The sequence below is a fragment of the Salvelinus sp. IW2-2015 genome, linkage group LG10 (genome assembly GCF_002910315.2).
Source record: "Salvelinus sp. IW2-2015 linkage group LG10, ASM291031v2, whole genome shotgun sequence".
In the NCBI taxonomy this organism is placed as follows: Eukaryota; Metazoa; Chordata; class Actinopteri; order Salmoniformes; family Salmonidae; genus Salvelinus; species Salvelinus sp. IW2-2015.
The window spans coordinates 18,450,051-18,469,755 of NC_036850.1; the positions used below are offsets into that span (position 1 = coordinate 18,450,051).

At 42.9% G+C, this 19,705-nt stretch overlaps 1 protein-coding gene across 4 annotated transcripts; it reads right to left on the reverse strand.

Moving 5' to 3' along the window:
* Window positions 1-9,954: 9,954 nt before the first annotated feature.
* On the reverse strand, window positions 9,955-16,462 carry irf8 (interferon regulatory factor 8). Of its 4 annotated transcripts, none has more exons than XM_070445437.1 (9): window positions 16,346-16,462; window positions 15,911-16,084; window positions 13,656-13,839; window positions 13,275-13,366; window positions 12,910-13,018; window positions 12,140-12,187; window positions 11,623-12,027; window positions 11,310-11,425; window positions 9,955-10,766 (listed from the first exon to the last, which is right to left on the reverse strand). In XM_070445437.1, the coding sequence occupies exons 2-9, from the start codon at window positions 16,082-16,084 to the stop codon at window positions 10,569-10,571; spliced, it is 1,326 nt and encodes a 441-aa protein (XP_070301538.1). In that variant the 5' UTR covers window positions 16,346-16,462; the 3' UTR covers window positions 9,955-10,568. The 4 variants fall into 4 exon arrangements, with proteins under 4 accessions (XP_070301538.1, XP_023851378.1, XP_023851379.1 ...); XM_023995610.3 differs by having other exon boundaries at window positions 13,266-13,366; XM_023995611.3 differs by having other exon boundaries at window positions 13,275-13,369; window positions 16,346-16,436.
* Between the last annotated feature and the right edge of the window lie 3,243 nt (window positions 16,463-19,705).

Here is a 19,705-nt window from a genome sequence, read left to right on the forward strand (position 1 = left end):
CATACTCTCCCTTGGGACTGACACCCCACCCCACTCTACACAACCACCACCCACCCSCTATTACCCTGCTGACACTGTAAGTTTTGTTCCACCCGAATACAAAACAGACGAGCAAAGGGTCAACCTAGGACTCACCAAGTAAAGAAAAAATACTATTTAAAAGTTGTCTATATTTCAATGGCGAACAATTCCTGTTCAGCAATGTCCTCTCGATGTGTACAGACACCTCCCCTACACACAATTTCCCCTTTCACTTCTATATGTAGTATTTTCTATATGAGTATAATCTATGTGCTCCAGCCAGGATCTTTGACTCCTTGACCACTGTCTGTCTCTGGCTCCAATGCTCTGTGTCTTCTTCCTCTTTTCTATAGGGAAGTTGCATGCTGCTCAGTCGGATCCTCTCCGGTCCACATGCTCTTCCTGTCCAGGCCAGGCCAGATGAGGAGGTCACAGATCACTCCTCCGGACAGGAACACCAGATGCCCTCACACTGCTGCAACTCTCAACTGACTTTACACAGTGAAAGCTCTATGTATTTTATGTTCTATGGACTTTAAACTGTGAACTGTACGTGCATGTTAGCTAGTAGGAGATGGATACAGTGTGTTATATGTACTGTATACCTTTAGGGCTCTTCAGTTAAAAAAAGGTTAAATAAAAAATAAAAACATTCACAACTTTAGACAGCCTACTGTATACATTTCTCACTCATATTGAAGGATGTTCAACACATGTACAGTATGTGTCTTCAGCTGGTCTTATCTAACTCATTATTTCTGAACAAAAGCTTGCTAATAAGCTTCCTATGGGTACAGCCCCCTGTAGAGGCTGGTTACACATGGGCCCAGACCCACTGGCTTATAGCAGATCACCATGTGCAATGCCAACCGTTGGCTGGAGTGGTGTAAACTTGCCGTTATTGGATTCTGGAGCAGAGGAAACACGTTATCTGGAGTGATGAATCACACTTCACCATCTGGCAGTCCAACGGATGATTCTGAGTTTGGCGGATACCAGAAGAACGCTACCTGCCCCAATGCATAGTGCCTACTGTACAGTTTGGTGGAGGAGGAATAATGGTCTGGGGCTGTTTGTCATGGTTCAACCTAGGCCCCTTAGTTCCAGTGAAGGGATATCTTAACGCTACAGCATACAATGAAATTCTAAACAATTCTGTGCTTCCAACTTTGTGGCAACAGTTTGGGGAAGGCCCTTTCCTGTTTCAGCATGACAATGCCCCTGTGCACAAAGGGAGGTCCATACAGAAATGCTTTGTCGAGATCAGTGTGGAAGAACTTAACTGGCCTGCACAGAGCCCTGACCTCAACCCCATCGAACACTTTTGGGATGAACTGGAATGCCAACTGCGAGGCAGGCCTAATCGCCCAACATCAGTGCCCGACCTCGCAAATGCTCTTGTGGCTAAATGGAAGACCACGTGTAACCACGCCAACCCAGGACCTCCACATCCGGCTTCTTTACCTGCGGGATCGTCTGACACCAGCCACCTGGACAGCTGATGAAACTATGGGTTTGAATATGGGTTTGCAGAACTGAAGAATTTCTGCACAAACTCTCAAAAACCATCTCAGGGAAGCTCATCTGTCCCAGTTCTTCCTGTCCCAGTTCTTCCATGCATACTCACCAGACATGTCAACCATTGAGCATGTTTGGGATGATCTGGATTTTGATGTACAGTACCAGTCAAAAGTTTGGACACACCTACTCATTCAAGGGTTTTTCTTTATTTTTACTGTTTTCTAAATTGTAGAATAATTGTGAAGACATCAAAACTGTAAAATAATACGTATGGAATCAAAATATATTTTACATTTGAGCAATGGACATTAGACCGGTGGAAATCTGTCCTTTGGTCTGATGAGTCCAAATTTGAGATTTTTGGTTCCAACTGCCATGTCTTTGTGAGACGCAGAGTAGGTGAACGGATGATCTCCACATGTGTGGTTCTCCATGAAGCATGGAGGAGGAGGTGTGATGGTGTGGAGGTGCTTTGATGGTGACACTGTCTGTGATTTATTTAGAATTCAAGGCACACTTAACCAGCATGGCTACCACAGAATTCTGCAGCGATATGCCATTGCATCTGGTTTGCGCTTAGTGGGACTATAATTTGTTTTTGAAAACAGGACAATGACCCAACACACCTCCAGGCTGTGTGAGGGCTATTTGACCAAGAAAGAGAGTAATGGAGTGCTGCATCAGATGACCTGGCCTCCACAATCACCCGACCTCAACCCAATTAAGATGGTTTAGGATGAGTTGGACAGCAGAGTGAAGGAAAAGCAGCCAGCAAGTGCTCAGCATATGTGGGAACTACTTCAAGACTGTTGGAAAAGCATTCCAGGTGAAGCTGGTTGAGAGAATGCCAAGAGTGTGCAATGCTGTCATCAAGGCAAAGGGTGGCTACTTTGAAGAATCTAAAATCTAAAATATATTTGGATTTGTTTAACACTTTTTTGGTTACTACATGATTCCATATGTGTTATTTCATAGTTTTGATGTCTTCACTATTACTCTACAATGGAGAAAATAGCAAAAATAAAGAAAAACAGCCATTGAAGAGAAGTGGGACAACATTCCACAGGCCACAATCAACAGCCTAATCAACTCTATGTGAAGGAGATGTGTCACGCTGCATGAGTCAAATGGTGTTCACTCCAGATACTGGCTGGTTTTCTGATCCACGCCCCTACCTTTTTTTTTAAAGGTATCTGTGACCAACAGATGCATATCTTTATTCCCAGTATTGTGAAATCCATAGATTAGGCCGTAATGAATTTATTTCAATTCACTGATTTCCTTATATGAACTGTAACTCATTAAAATATTTTCAAATTGTTGCATGTTGCATTTATATTTTTGTTCAGTGTAGATGCATGACAACTATATTACCTGTCTGTCTCACCTACTAGTCCATGTAGATTGCTTGCTACATGTGGACATGAAAAAGGAGTGTCACTTAAAAAATTCATAAAATGTAGAGATAGGTGTGAGATAAAAGGCGCATAGACCCTCAGCGCTCGTGGCTCCCCCGCCTTGCAGGGACCCCTCCCAGAGGGGCTTGGTGGTGGGTTTGGGGTCAGAGGGACATAAGTGAACCGATACTGATTAGAGGAAACAACCCTGGACTGCTGGCCAATGTGTGTGTGTGTGTTTGTGGTTTGTGTGAATGCATGTGGGTGTGTGTGTGTGTTTGTGTCTATCCTCCAGGTTCCAGGATGTGGGTTCCCTTTCCACCTGTCTCTCCACACCTCAGTGTTCTCGCTGCTCTCCCAGTTCCTCTCTTGATGACTATTCTCGTGTCACACATGCTTGTCTCTAACCCACTCCTCCCCAGAGACACAAGTCAAACTCCCAACTCACTCTGATTGCATAACAAAGATCCTTTTCTTAGGAAATCACAGGTTCTAGCATAATATTGAATTCTGTTGTTTTGTGTATGTCTTGGTTATGCTTCTGCTTCTCACTTGGTATTTACTATGTCAAATGTTTTTTTAACCTTTATTATAACAGGAAGTGATGATGAGACCAATCTCTCTTTCACAGATGAGCCTTGTGTACAAATCAATACACATCACTATACTCCCGAGTGGCGCAGCGGTCTAAGGCGCTGCATCTCAGTGCTAGAGTRGTCACTACAGATCTTGGTTTGATTCCAGGCTGTATCACAACCGTCCGTGATTCGGAGTCCCATAGGGCGATGCACAATTGGCCCAGCGTCGTTAGGGTTTTACCGGGTTAGGTTGTTGTTGTAAATAATAATTTGTTCTTAACTGACTTGCCTAATTAAATAAAGGTTAAATAAATAAACATCAATACACGAAAAGCAAAACGCAATCATAGAATCAAGTTTCCACAATCATCCTTTTGAAATGCCCTAGAGGCACCAATTCATCCACCGTTAGAGAGCCTTGGAGATCATTCCACAAGTAATGTGCAAAAAAACTAAAAGCAGATTTACCTAACTCAGTGGAGATGGAGGGGATCTCCAGATTTAGCCTTCCCTGAGACCGGGTCTGGTATCTTGTACGTCTGTAAGTTAAAAATGAAGTAAGGTACGGAGGAAGTTTATAAAGGAGGGCTTTATAAACAAAAACATCACTTAACAAATTAATAAAACAATGATATCATTTGAAACAAGCAGTAGAAAATACCATTTAGCAAAAAGGTTATGTGGGAATGCACCTGTAGATCTCACCAAGACCTTTGAACTTTAAGTCATCATCTATTTGGGTGGGGCAGCTAAAGCATCATCAACAACAACTGTCAATCTTTAATCTGGTATGTATTTACTGTATGTCCCTTATTCATGGCAATTCACACAGTCTTTCTCCACATCCTGTCCTGGGTTTCTGTTACCTGCTTCTCCACCTTGTCCCTGCGGTTATTGAGACCAGGATTCATATGATACAGTATCATCCAATCATCAGCACTGATACAGTAACTTGATAACAGTAGTCACAATACAGTATTCAAAACACATCTCAATACAGTTAAGAAAATGAAAAACATATACAGAAGATAGTATGGTTATACAAACATGTATAATATTGAACACAAGTGAGAGAAGAAAACAAAGTGTTTGCCACTAGATATGACTCTACCCACAGCTTCACATGCATTGTTTCTTGTAAATGTTGTCTTTCTTTAAAAAAGGCAAACGATCTCATATGTTGTCACGTCCTGACCTTAGTTCCTTTTTTATGTCTCTATTTTGGTTTGGTCAGGGCGTGAGTTGGGGTGGGCATTCTATGTTGTTCGTTCTATGTTTTGTTCTGTGTGTTGTATTTCTATGTGTTTGGTCTGGTATGGTTCCCAATCAGAGGCAGTTGTCAATCGTTGTCTCTGATTGAGAACCATACTTAGGTAGCCTGTTCCCACCTGTGTTTGTGGGTAGTTGTTTCCTGTTTTGTGTTGTGTCACCTGATAGGACTGTTTCGATTTTTGTTGTTTCACTTTTGTTATTTTGTATTCAGTGTTCAGTTTAATAAATTTAACATGGACACGTACCACGCTGCATTTTGGTCCGATCCTTCCTATTCCTCATCAGACGAGGACGACGATCGTTACAGAACTACCCACCACCAAAGGACCAAGCAGTGTGGAGAAGAGGACTGGACATGGGAACAGGCGGAGGCAGCAGGAGAAGGGAACCGGAGATACGAGGGAACACGGCTGGCAAGGAAGCCCGAGAGGCAGCCCCCAACATTTTTGGGGGGGAGGCACACGGGGAGTGTGGCAGAGTCAGGTTGGAGACCTGAGCCCACTCCCCGTGCTTACCGTGGCGATCATGGGACTGGTCAGGCCCCGGGCTATGGGGTGAAATTGGAGGTGAGCAAAGGAAGCGAAGTRGAGACTGTGAAGGAGTTGATGGGGAGATTGGAGGAGAGAGCAATGAGAGAGCTGCTGCGTTGGTGCATGAGGCACGACATCCGCCCGACGGAGCGTGTCCGCGATTTGATGTGACCTTAGTCAGCTCTCCATACTCGTCCTGAGGTGCGTGCTATCCATCTGGTGAAGACTGTGCCAGTCCCACGCACCAGGCCWCCTGTGCGCCTCCCTAGCCCTGCACGTCCTGTGCCAGCTCGGCGCTACAGCTCTCCAATACGTGCTCTGAGCCCGGTGCGCTACATTCCAGTTCCCCGCYTCTGCCGGGCTAGGGTGAGGATCCAGCCAGGACGGATGGTGCCAGCCCTGCTCTCCAGACCGCCAGTGCGTCTCCTCGGGCCAGGATATCCTGCGTCGGCTCTCCGCACTGTGTGTCCCGTGTGCCGGGTTAAAATCACCATCCAGCCAGGACGGGTTGTGCAGGCCCTTAGTTCGAGACCTCCAGTGCGCCTCCACGGCCCGGTCTATCCTGTGCCTCCTCCAAGGACCAGGCTGTCTCTCCGTCTCCTCCCTCCAGGTTCTCCCGCCTGTCCGGCGCTGCCAGAGTCTCCCGCCTGTCCGGCGCTGCCAGAGTCTCCCGCCTGTCCGGCGCTGCCAGAGTCTCCCGCCTGTCCGGCGCTGCCAGAGTCTCGCCTATTCGGGCCGCTGTAAGGGTCCCGTCCAGGGTCGGCGGCAAGGGTCGCCACTCCAGAGGCCCGCACTAAGTGGGCCAAGACTAAGGTGGAGTGGGGTCTAGTCGCACGCAAGAGCCGCCACCGCAGTAGAATGCCCACCCAGACCTCCCTATAGGTTCAGGTTTTGCGGCCGGAGTCCGCAGCTTTTCGGGGGGGGGGGGGGGGGTACTGTCACGTCCTGACCTTAGTTCCTTTTTTATGTCTCTATTTTGGTTTGTAGCCTAGATGTTAAGTTAACTGAATGAACGCAATTCTTGTTTCACATCAAAATTAAATAAATGAAAAACATAGCAGTACAGTAAATGCTACTGTTGTGTTCTGCTTTTACATACGACTGTGCTCACATGGGAAAAATGACATATTTTTGTTTCCTGTGTGTTTGTGTGTCAATGGTGAATATGATGAAACAAGATGAGGGGATTCACAGACCAAAACATTGGGGGGGGGGGGGGGTCATTGCTGACTCTACAGTCCATTTCAGAGACATCTTGACATTTTCAGAGAAGTAAGCAACAAATCTGGCCACAAAACCAAAAAGAGAAAAAGCAGATTTTCAAGGAAATACTTTGGAGAATAGTAATTCCTCTTTATTTAATCTTTAATTTCTTTGATGATTCTTGTTAGTTCGTGAGAGGCTGAAGTGTATGTCAGTGTCTCTAGATCTGGCATAATAAACTCAGCAAAAAAAGAAAGGTCCCTTTTTCAGGACCCTGTTTTCCAAATATAATTCGTAAAAATCCAATAACTTTACAGATCTTCATTATAAAGGGTTATAACACTGTTTCCCATGCTTGTTCAATGAAGTATAAACAATTAATGAACATGCACCTGTGGAACGGTCGCTAAGACACTAACAGCTTACAGACGGTAGGAAATTAAGGTCACAGTTATGAAAACTTAGGACACTAAAGAGGCCTTTCTACTGACTCTGAATAACACCAAAAGAAAGATGCCCAGGGTCCCTGCTCAGCTGCGTGAACGTGCCTTAGGCATGCTGCAAGGAGGCATGAGGACTGCAGATGTGGCCAGGGCAATAAATTGCAATATCCGTACTATGAGACGCCTAAGACAGTGCTACAGGGAGACAGGACGGACAGCTGATCGTCCTCACAGTGGCAGACCACGTGTAACAACACCTGCACAGGATCGATACATCCGAACATCACACCTGCGGGACAGGTACAGGATGGCAACACTAACTGCCCCGAGTTCCACCAGGAACGCACAATCCCTCCATCAGTGCTCAGACTGTCCGCAATAGGCTGAAAGAGGCTGGACTGAGGGCTTGTAGGCCTGTTATAAGGCAGGTTGCAGGCAATCTCAACGCTGTGCGTTACAGGGAAGACATCCTCCTCCCTCATGTGGTACCCTTCCTGCAGGCTCATCCTGACATGACCCTCCAGCATGACAATGCCACCAGCCATACTGCTCGTTCTGTGTGTGATTTCCTGCAAGACAGGAATGTCAGTGTTCTGCCATGGCCAGCGAAGAGCCTGGATCTCAATCCCATTGAGCACGTCTGGGACCTGAGGGCTAGGGCCGTTCCCCCCCAGAAATGTCTGGGAACTTGCAGGTGCCTTGGTGGAAGAGTGGGGTAACATCTCACAGCAAGAACTGGCAAATCTGGTGCAGTCCAGGAGGAGATGCACTACAGTACTTAATGCAGCTGGTGGCCACACCAGATACTGACTGTTACTTTTGATTTTGACCCACCCTTTGTTCAGGGACACATTATTCAATTTCTGTTAGTCACATGTCTGCGGAACTTGTTCAGTTTATGTCTCAGTTGTTGAATCTTGTTATGTTCATACAAATATTTACACATGTTAAGTTTTCTGAAAGGAGTGAGAGGACGTTTCTTTTTTTGCTGAGTTTATATGTGTAGAGAACATTCCATTCCATTACTACTGTAGTGTCTGTATGCTACCACCACAGCTGCTGATGTTAAATGGAAGACTTGCTTTTTTATGATCATTTATTGTGGGAAGCCTCAGACACCACAAGGCAGCCTTGCAACACAGGAGACATCACACTGCAGATACTGCAACTGTAGACAGAAAATCGAAGCTTGTGCTTCGTGCATAAGTGCACTTCAACACCCCCATAACCAACTTGTCTCATTATAACTAGGGACAGCAGTTTTTCCTGACCACTTGATCTGACCAGGAAGTCTGAGCTCTAGTTATTATTGTCCTGGCCAGATCACATAAGTAGAGTCAATAGGCTATTCTTCTGAATATTAGAGACACAGGGGGTTAAATTAGCCTAGACTCAGACTGATCTTATTTGGGGGGTAGACTTGGTTTCCGTTGACAGTTTCTGATGGCTTGCAGTCAGTTCCTGCTCGTTGAAACCCTGTGGAGGGGTTCTGACAGACGTGTAACACCTCTACATGTCTGTGGACCACACGCGCACACGCACACGCACYCYCYCYCACYCYCACYCYCACGCACACGCACACGCACACGCACACGCACACACACACAAACGTATCCGAGCCAGTACGGTTCTGGTCATCCCTGTAGTGTGAATCAGGCACAAGTCAAGTGAAATAGATTACCTAGACTGTTTGTGATGAGAGTGTACGAGTYCGTGTGTGGCATGTTAGCAATGTTTTGTTGCTGAATTCCAAATAAATAAGTGCTGAATGACCTGAGAACTCTAATATCTGTGTGGGTGTGAAGTGGAACTGAGAGMGAGGGGGGGGGGGGGGGGGGGGGGGTGCATGTTTGTGTTTTGTGTAGGTTGTTCTTTTGTACTTGAGTAGTTTCTCATGAATGGAGATGGGAAAATAGCCCATTCTCTAGAAGTTACCAGCAATGAGAAGAACAAATAATGAATCCCCCACAGAAGGAATGGGGAGATCACAATGACCTTTGTCTCTCTTCTTCTGCTGTCATCCTCCTTCTCCATCAGCCATGTCTTACTCACTGGGGATGTCCTAGACACTAGTTTCACTCCTCTATAGTACCCTTTCTAAGGTCCGTCCTCTCTATGGTTTCTGACCCACAATAGAAAATGTTGGCTGTTGTTCCATCACTAATATACTCATTCACTCACTCAGACACCCGCGATTTCACTTGTGGGATGTAAGTTCACTTGTGGGATGCATGTGAAGGAGTTCCTTATATACTATTGTGACAAGGAGCGCTACTGCCATGGAACAGTCGGTGGTGGCTAGTATGGGTACACTTCTCTGGAAGATGCTTTTTTTAGGCTGGCTTTTAGGCTGGCTGCAGCTTTGAAAGTATTCAATGAAATACACACACACAGAAAAAATATGTAATTTTACCATTTATTCTGGCCTATGGTGTGCTGAATAGTTTTAGCTGTGGTTTTCAAGCCATCATCAAAGCCTCAATCAATGATACTTTCAGTAAGTGACTTTATAGATATTGCTGTATAACAGCTCATKAATAAAATACAAGCCAAATGAAGAGATTCACTGAAAAGTTTGATATTTATTTCAAAGTTTGAAAAATGAATTCAGAGAGAGTAAAACAGTGGGCAGAATACGATAGTAAAACCTATCTATATCAAATACAATCCAAGCAATCATGTTGCTGTTAAAATCTCTCATACAGTATATGAAAATGTTGTTTCTACAGTACGTCTACAGTGTGTTTCTACAGTACAAATAGAACAAATTTAAAAGTTTAGGATGTTCTACATATAAAGAAAATAGGTAATCTGGTGTACTGGTAGCTAAATGTCCTGCCTTCCTTTTACAGTTATACTGGCCCTTGATTTAAAATGTTTAAATGTATATACACTCTGATATGATGACTAGTATGGCGTATTGGATTGAATATCAATCATATTTTCCATAATAAAAATACATTAAAAGCAAGTGAGAAATCTGACAAACAAATCACACAAAAGCTAGTCAGTCGATAGACACACAAATTCTAATATAACATTCAACACTTCAGGGTTTATTCAATCAACTTTACTGCTGTAGTAAATTAACCACATGTTGTTTAAAAATGAATAGTGATAACCTTGATGATAGTAGGTTTACAGGACAGAATAGTTCAAAACACTATTTATTCTGAATTGTATTACATTTTAACTATTTTTCTTCTGGATTGGGGGAAACATGTGGTATACTTACTGGGGTGGTACATTTGATGAGTAAACCRTTTAATACCTMTACAGCACCATTTGTAATACGGTTGTATAGTACTTCCCTTTCGTGACACACAGTGCCTCTGTAACACCCAAGCTGCATAGKTTTGMGTCCTATCAGTTCACACCTTGCAAGTGTTGCCTTTGTTCTGATCCTCTATCCCATCTCTTTCTCCATTCATCAAAGTATGCTCTTGCTCATTGGCTCTGAAGAATTGAAAAGCATTGGAATGGTGTAAGCAAGGGCTAAAAGGTGTGAGAGGCTGAAGTGTATGTTAGTGACATATTTCACCATATGTCATGTCAGTCCTTTCTTGTTACATCAATGAGGGGGAGTGAAGGAAGGTGCTCTGTTCAGGCGGTGATGGGCATGTTGTCCCTGTAGCAGGCTGCCCTCTGGGGGGCGGTGTAGCTACACAGGTCCTGATAGATCCTGGCCATCTGTTCCCCGGCCTGCAGCTCGTCTGACTGGATCTCCAGGTTAGGACTGCTGTACTGGGAACGACGCATGCTCACTGCTTCCAACAGCTGCTGACAGTTCACTGGAGTGACCTGTAGCCGAGCACAGACAGAGAAAGAAGGAGAGAGGGAGAGAAGGAGAGGGGGAACTGTAAGCTCAGTCTGCCAGCTTCTGACAGTAGACTGGAGTGATCTGAACACAACCAGACAGGGAGAGAAGAAGAGAGGTAACTGTTAGCTCAGCTTGTATTTTTAAGGTACACTCTTAGAAAAAAAGGTGCTATCTAGAACCTTAAAGGGTTCTTCGACTGTCCCCATAAGAGAACCATTTGAAGAACCCTTTTTAGTTGCAAGTAGAACACTTTTGGTTCCAGATAGAACCCTTTTAGGTTCCATGTAGAACCTTTTTCTAGAGGGTTCTACATGGAACCKAAAAGGGTTCTACCTGGAAGCAAAAAGGGTTGGGGACAGCCCGAAGAACCCCTTTGGAACCATTTTTTCTAAGAGTGTAGTGGTGCCCTTTTGACCAAATCACCTTGAAGACTGAAGTTACCTCTATTTACTCAAACACATTCTGGGACTGTGCTGGGGGGATACCACATGTTTCAGTGATCCAGGGGATATAACCTCTGTTACCTGGACGATGATAAGTTTGCTCTTGGCTGTGCTGAGGTCATGAAGCTCCTCCCCGAAACACAGGGTCACCATGGGGTCAGGGGCGGGAAGCTGGCCCTCCTGGTACAGCTGGAGAGCTGGGACAAACAAAGCAGACAGAGAAGAACTTATTACACAGACAGAGAATGCTTCATCATAACTGCACACTGATGAGTGAAGGCATGTACTCCAAAGAGTATCTGTCTGTCAGTAAAGAGTACATGTATTCCTGTCCTCTTCAGAGCACAACATCCTAAATCAACAACAAAAACAACATGAGTTCCTTCCTCCTCACCTTGGAAGAACCTTCCTGTGTCAAAAATCTTGACCACAGCATCTCTCTCCAGTTTGCAGGGCCCCCCAGGGCTGTAGTGGGGGCCCAATCCCCCCAGCCCGCTCCAGAACACACGGCTCTGGCACAGCCTCTTGATGAAGATGCCCTCGCGGTTGGCACGGACCAGCACACCCCTCTCCAGGTGCCCCAGGAGCTTGCGGGTGACATGGCGTTGGCGCTCAACCTCGATGAGTTCAGCGGGAGGGAAACAGACGTTCTGCAGGCTGTCTGGGAGACCGTAGGGGGACCTGTGCTGGACCAAGGGAGGCTGACCCGGAGAGATACGACAGCCATCAGCATGAGATGTCACCACGCTGTCCATCAGCTTCCCACCATAGAAGAAGTTAATGATCATCTGGGAGAAGGCTGGAAACAGAGGGAGGAAAGTGTTGAGTAAGCCGCCGCATTGTCTTCTATTAAGTCTCGCAGAGGAATGGAAATAAATACATTTGTATTTAGAAATACTGAGGAAACATACCGGCATTGAAAGATCCCATCGGCGAGGGATCTTGATGCCCCGGGAAGACTGCAGGGTAATAAAAAAAAAAAGATAACTGACTTTGTGGTATAGATTTTTTCTATCATGAAATTCAAATATGGCCTTCCTCTTACATATGCAGCATGCTCGTTAAGATGCAATGATCTTGAGTGACCGTGAAAAACATCTCACCCCTCTATCATGTCATGGTTTGTCATTTCATCAAAAAATACAGCCCGTCAAGCACAACAGGCGGCGTGACCAAGAAAAAAACACCTTAGTCAGCAAAGTGCTAAAGGAAATGAGCAAATCGTTCCCCCTCTAGAATTCTAGAATCATGTAAACAAGCCTGTGTTAGAAGCCATAACTGCAAGGTAATGTCGCAGTTTTGCATCGCTATAGATACGCAGTTATTTTTAAACAAATAAATCTCAACTCTCACAAAGGAGGAACTGTAGCCTCATGCTGTAGCCTCATAGAACATACCACAATAATGCACACTTTGATACAGGAGACATAAACATGCAAGTTTCTCTAGAAAATGTCCTCATGGAAAACAGCTAGACAGATACTTTTAACAAAGGACAATATGATGTATAGGCATTTGCTAACTCTAATGAAATAGATCAGATAATTGACATATGTTCCAGTCGCCACTGTATGAAAGTGTTTAAATGGACATGACACCACTGCATGTTGGAGATACTCCACTAGATTGGATGACACTGCTAAAGAAAAGAACCGTTGACTGAGTGGAGAAGGACCCTTACCACTGACGCTGCCCTGGGACCAGTACTCTGGGCTGGGCTGCATCCTACAGCCATCCTCCTGGGGAGAGTGGCTCCTCTTGACGATGCCAAGGTACTCATCACTGGAAGACTGACAATGGAATGACACACCATGCAATTAGTCTCTAATAACCATACATCAACAATCATACATATAATCATACATATTTAGAAACAGAAGAGGTAAGATATTTGATAGTGGAGGATAGAGACAGAAAATGAGAGAACTTGAGTGACAGTAAAACAAGAAAACAGAGAAAAACAGAGAGAGTGAAGTTGGTGAGAAATATAGATAGAGAGAGGAAAGGAAGAAATGGATGGAAAAAAGAAAAGCATACCTGTTTCACCTCTTTGATGAGCTCCTCCAGGTCTGCAGAGCTGCAGTCCATGTCAGTAATGTCACCAGGGCTAGATGTCAAAGCTGCTGCTGCACTTTTACCTGCTGGAGCAGAGGGGACAGCATGGTTGTAAGTATTATTGTCACAGCTATTTTTTATATTTACTACGGGAAAAGGCTGATGGTCAAATGTAAATCAAGTCTCAGCAGCAAGCTGTCTTTGTCCAGGTTTCTAAGTTTTCAACTCTGATCAAGGCAACATCCTGCTGCTGAAACATTAGTGACTTTTAATAAATAATTTGCATTGGTGCAATTTGACTCTACATCCATTCAATACAGGTGTTTATAATGTTCATTATTCTAATGTCTCCATAGTGAAATATGAACTCACTCTTCTGCTCCTCCTCGGGGACGATGCGGTACACCTTGTAGGGCTCAGAGATGTCCAGCTGGGACCTGTCTCCCACCTCCTCGAAGTCAGGGCTCTTATTCAGGGCACACCGCAGCCTGGTCTTCCATGTAGCAGGCTCAGCCTTCTCCCCCTCCTTAAACTTCCCCTTAAACACAGCCCAGGCCTGCAGGGAGGGAGCAGGTGCATTAGAACGAGAGCCATAGTAACACACATCCAAACATAACACATACCTGCTGGTGCTATCAACAACTTGTTATATTCAAAAAGGTCTGGAACTGAACGATAGAGATTACAAAAGTCCACGATGAAGCCATACATAGAAGTAATTAGAATTCAACTACTTTCATAGCCAGAATACAATGAATCACATGATAAATACAGGTAGGTTACATAAAACAAAGGTTGAATTGTAATGACATGAAACTGGACAGGTTCTGGTTTAAATTATTTGTTAACTGCTAAGTTATAATTACATATAATTACACAAAGATATTCGATTTTCAATGTCATTTTTCTCTGCTTGTCTTATTATGACCATGAGCTCTATTTTAGCTGGCTCCAAGGAGGCGCAAGTGTCAAATGCAGATTAGTTTGCAATTTCATCATGTAAAAACTGGTACACTGGCATTTTCCAGACATAACGCCAGGTTCAGCAATTTACCTGTCTAAAATCAGCTCGCTTGCACTGATATGTGTAGCCTTACGCACGACTTTTGGAGAGGCACATCTGAGGAGGAGGGGTGGCAATATTTGAGGTGTAAACAAGCGCAAAAGTGACAATTTCATGGAGCGCAAATGGGAAGTTTTAAGACTCACAAAAAGCAGGTTAACAGTAACACAGCTGATAATGGCATGGATTTTGAGAGGTAGCCTATCCAGGTTTAATGCACAGTGACCATGGAAGAGAGATGTGCTTTTTATGCCAGTGAATCTCTTATTTAGAAACATAAAAAAACGATTGCTTTCATTTAGTTTAATTATATATATTTTTTCATGAGCATAGCCTAACCTCCCCTTATTCAAGGCCGATTTATCAGCATTGCATAGATGCATATTTTTATCCTGGCCATTAGCCAAGTAGCCTATGGAAAAGGGGGTTAATTAATGGTCTGCTGAGAGTGCGTAGAAATATTTTGGAGGTTATCGCTCTCATGCTTTTTCATTTTTCAAAATTCACATACCTGCGTAGTTCATTTCGCTTGTTCAAGTATCCATCCTCATCTCCACAGAGTGCATTTCATCTGGTTACCAAAGACACGTTCCTCCAAATGTATTTAAATTATTCAGTCCTATAATGCATTATCAACGGTAGGCCTATGCTATATTTTGCTTATTGATAACGTGCCCCACACATACAATGTGATTTGCGGGAACCTAGTGTTCTTTATTTTAGAAGAAGTGCGATGCGTAAAGACATGTAGGCTATAGGCTAGGCTCATTGAAGCCAATTACAACACTGTTGACTGACAACATTGCAAACATAGGCTATTGAGCTAACTATTTTTTTTACTGTTGCTATTACTCATTACTGTAGCCTATGCTATTTAATAAGCTTTAGTATCAATCCACAATGGACCAGCAGGAATTGGAGTAGATGACAATGCAAAGATCATCAATAACCTACAGAACTTGAGACAAATGCATGCATTATTAAGCCATGGAATGTGTTGAGCTCTTGTCACACCTACAAGACCTTGTCACACCTACAACTTGTTTATTCATCAAAACCCAGCCCTTTCGTGCCACTGCCAGCTATTGTGCTTATAATTCTGGCTATGAAAACAGCAGAAATATTTCTGACACACCCCCAGAACAAGAGATACTGCCAGCACTTAGATTTAGTATTGTGTTAGTTAAAATAGAGCCCCATGACTCATAGATCAACGTATTGTCATCATACTCTGCAATTAATGTGTAACCTATATGTGCGTTACAGGTGGTGAGAATGTGTTAGTTAAACAAACAAAACGTAATTCACACCCGTTCTATCTGTAGGCGCATACTCAACAATTAATGTGTATCGTATGTGTGTTACAGGTGGTGAGAATGTTTTAGTTAAAGCAACAAAACGTAATTCACACCTGCTCTATTTGTAGGCGCGGAAAAAAAGTGTGTGTTATATGTGCCTTTCCAAAAGTCGTGCGTAAGGCTACACATATCGGTGATCTAAATATGCTCTCAAATCCACCGCTATCAACACAATCCTGGTTTGAAATTTGTGTCAATGAACCCACCTTGAAGATAGAAGCGTCGACCTCCTGGTTGTAATCCTGCTTCCCAGCATGTTTCCAGGGGATACGGAACATAGTGCGGCTGTCGTCCTCCCAGACCAGTCCCGGATACTGACCGCTCTGGATCTGCTCAACTAGCCACTGTTTCAGCCTCCGACCGCCCGGGTTTATAGACATCTGTAATAAACATTCATAAGATATGTCACTGTATGGGCTAAACGTTTTATTTTATTTTATGCTTGTTTGTGATAATTAGGAACTTATTTCAAGAGAGAGAGAGACGGAGAGAGAGAGACAAAGAGAGAGAGCAAAAAGTAAAACAAGATAATAATGGTTTATTATTTCAAAACAACTATAATTTTCTAATAGCCTACGTTGTTATATAGGTAGCAAAGGGAACACGCTTGAAGAGTTTAAACAAAGACAACTAAATCTTACCTTTTATTTTTGTATTGATAAGTATTTTAGATATCCTTGAGATATCCTTCAAATAGCTTATTGAAGACTATTGTTAAACCTTAATACCAAGTCGATGTCTCAGCGTCAATWGAATAAGTCTTTACTCGTATAACAGTTTAATATCTTCTTTCAGATGAATGAAACATTGACTGGAGGCTGATTGGACGGATGCGTTTCATTTGTATCCAATAAGGTTTGGGAAATACTTATAGACAACCCAATCCGGAAGTCTTGTTCTTCGACGCAGTGTCATTTACAAGAAATCATCTGACAGGAGATATCGTAGGGTCTATGCCACAGTTGGCTACAGACGGCGGGGTATTGAACAACCCTGGATAATAATTAGTAAAGGATAAAGGGGATTTCACAGCGTCATAAAATACATTTTACTGTAAAGGTTGGCCCAACAGGTATTGTTCCTTCGTTACTAAAACCCCCACTTGTGCAGGTTTTACTACAGTTTAGGCTACATTCAAACATAATGTAGGTGTAGGCAGGGTAACTTTCAGGTTGGCTATGGTTGACTGATATGTACGCTGAAATAGATGCAATTATAAAGTGTTTATCATGTTACCATGTTAATTCGTTTTTATTTCGTAAGAATAAGTGTCCCAAAAAAAATACAAAGTCTCTAATGCCAACATGCTTATTCATAGGCCTTACACTGAAAGGACTATACACCGAGTGTACAAAACATTAAGAACACCTGCTCGTTCCATGACATTTACTGACCAGGTGAATCTAGGTGAAAGCTATGATCTATTAATGATGTCACCTGTTAAATCCACTTCAATCAGTATAGATGAAGGGGAGAAGACAGGTTAAAGAAGATTTTTAAGCCTTGGGGCAATTGAGATATGGATTGTGTATGTGTGCCATTTAGAGGGTGAATGGGTAAGACAAAATATTTAAGTGCCTTTGAATGGGGTATGGTAGTAGCTGCCAGTTACACTGGTTTGAGTGTGTCAAGAACTGCAACGCTGATGGGTTTTTCACACTCAACAGTTTCACGTGTGTATCAAAAATGGTCCACCACGATTCATTTCAATTTTAAAAGCTTCTATGAAAATGTATATAAATCAGAATTAAACAACAGTTGGACTGATACTATAGCCTTCTTAGACTCAACAACTCTGAACCAAGACAAAAAAGAATCACTAAAAACAGAGATAACCCAAGAATAAATATTAGATACTGTTAAAACATTCACATGGAGAAAAGCATCAGGAATGGATGGCTTTCCCATAGAATTCTATTCAACATTTGGTGACAAAGTAGCCCCACTATTTACATAACTGACAAAACACGTTACTCAAACCAGTACTTCCTAGTTCCATGTATCAAACAGTTGTTTCAGTTATATTAAAACCAGGAAAATTTGGAGAGTCCTCTGCTGATTATTGACCCATAAGTTTAATAAATTATGACAAAATAATTAAACTTATAAACAATAGAATGGCAAAAGTCTTATCAGACTTGATGCATATCAATCAAAATAGACACAAGCAAATACGAGAACATGTTTCAGTTTAATACAATACGCAAAAAAACTAAATATAGATTTATCAGTAATGGTTGTTGATGACAAAAATACTTTAAATGGTCATGAATGGCCTTTTCGATTAAAAACTTTGGAAGCTTTAAACTTTCCAGCTGTAATAATACATTTAATAAAAATGTTGTACAATTGTCCTGAAGTAAAAATACACACAAATAATACAATATCTGATGAAATTGGGGCGGCAGCGTAGCCTAGTGGTTAGAGCATTGGACCAGTAACCGAAAGGTTGGAAGATCAAATCCCCAGGCTGATAAGGTACAAATCTGTTGTTCTGCCCCTGAACAAGGCACTGTTCCTAGGCTGTCATTGAAAATAAGAATTTGTTCTTTTAACTGACTTGCGTAGTTAAATAAAGGTTAAAATAATAATAATAATTGCTTTAGAAAGGGGCACAAGACAGGGATGTCCCCTCTCCCCCACCTGTTTGCACTGGCAATTGAACCGCTTGCAGAAATAATTAGACAGGTCCCAAACGTAACAGGTGTCAGTATTGGTAAACATGAATATAAACTAATCTTATTGGCAGATGACCTCTTGATATACAGGTGCAGTCGGAAGTTTACATACACTTAGGTTGGAGTCATTAAAACTCGTTTTTCAACCACTTCACAAATTTCTTGTTAACAAACTATAGTTTTGGCCAGTCGGTTAGAACATCTACTTTGTGCATGACACAAGTAATTTTTCCAACAATTGTTTACAGACAGATTATTTCACTTATAATTCACTGTATCACAATTACAGTGGGTCAGAAGTTTACATACACTAAGTTGACTGTGCCATTAAACAGCTTGGAAAATTACAGAAAATAATGTCATGGCTTTAGAYGCTTCTGATAGGCTAATTGACATCGTTTGAGTCAATTGGAGGTGTACCTGTGGATGTTTTTCATGGCCTACCTTCAAACTCAGTGCCTCTTTGCTTGACATCATGGGACAATTAAAAGAAATCAGCCAAGACCTCAGAAAAAAAAATGTAGACCTCCACAAGTCTGGTTCATCCTTGGGTGCAATTTCCAAACGCCTGAAAGTACCACGTTCATCTGTACAAACAATATTATGCAAGTATAAACACCATGGGACCACGCAGCCGTCATACCGCTCAGGAAGGAGACGCGTTCTGTCTCCTAGAGATAAACGTACTTTGGTGTGAAAAGTGCAAATCAATCCCAGAACAACAGCAAAGGACCTTGTGAAGATACTGGAGGAAACAGGTAGAAAAGTATCTATATCCACAGTAAAATGAGTCCTATATGGACATAACCTGAAAGGCCGCTCAGCAAGGAAAAAGCCACTGCTCCAAAACCGGCATAAAAAAAGCCAGACTACGGTTTACAACTGCACATGGGGACAAAGATCATACTTTTTGGAGAAATGTCCTCTGGTCTGATGAAACAAAAATAGAACTGTTTGGCCATAATGACCATCGTTATGTTTGGAGGATAAAGGGGGAGGCTTGCAAGCCCGAAAAACACCATCCCAACTGTGAAGCACTGGGGTGGCAGCATCATGTTGTGGGGGTGCTTTGCTGCAGGAGGGACTGGTGCACTTCACAAAATAGGTGGCATCATGAGGCAGGAAAATGATGTGGATATATTGAAGCAACATCTCAAGACATCAGTCAGGACATTAAAGCTTGGTCGCAAATGGGTCTTCCAAATGGACAATGACCCCAGCATACTTCCAGAGTTGTGGCAAAATGGCTTAAGGACAACAAAGTCAAGGTATTGGAGTGGCCATAACAAAGCCCTGACCTCAATCCAATAGAACATTTGTGGG

What these genes read in the sequence shown, in the direction of transcription:
- irf8 (XM_023995609.3), bottom strand. Translation starts at nt 16,084, where the DNA reads ATGTCTATAAACCCGGGCGGTCGGAGGCTGAAACAGTGGCTAGTTGAG. An exon ending in TCATCAAAGAGGTGAAACAG is followed by an intron (nt 13,019 to 13,265) that starts GTATGCTTTTCT and finishes TTCCATTGTCAG; the next exon opens with TCTTCCAGTGATGAGTACCT. An exon ending in GATGGGATCTTTCAATGCCG is followed by an intron (nt 12,028 to 12,139) that starts GTATGTTTCCTC and finishes CTCTGTTTCCAG; the next exon opens with CCTTCTCCCAGATGATCATT.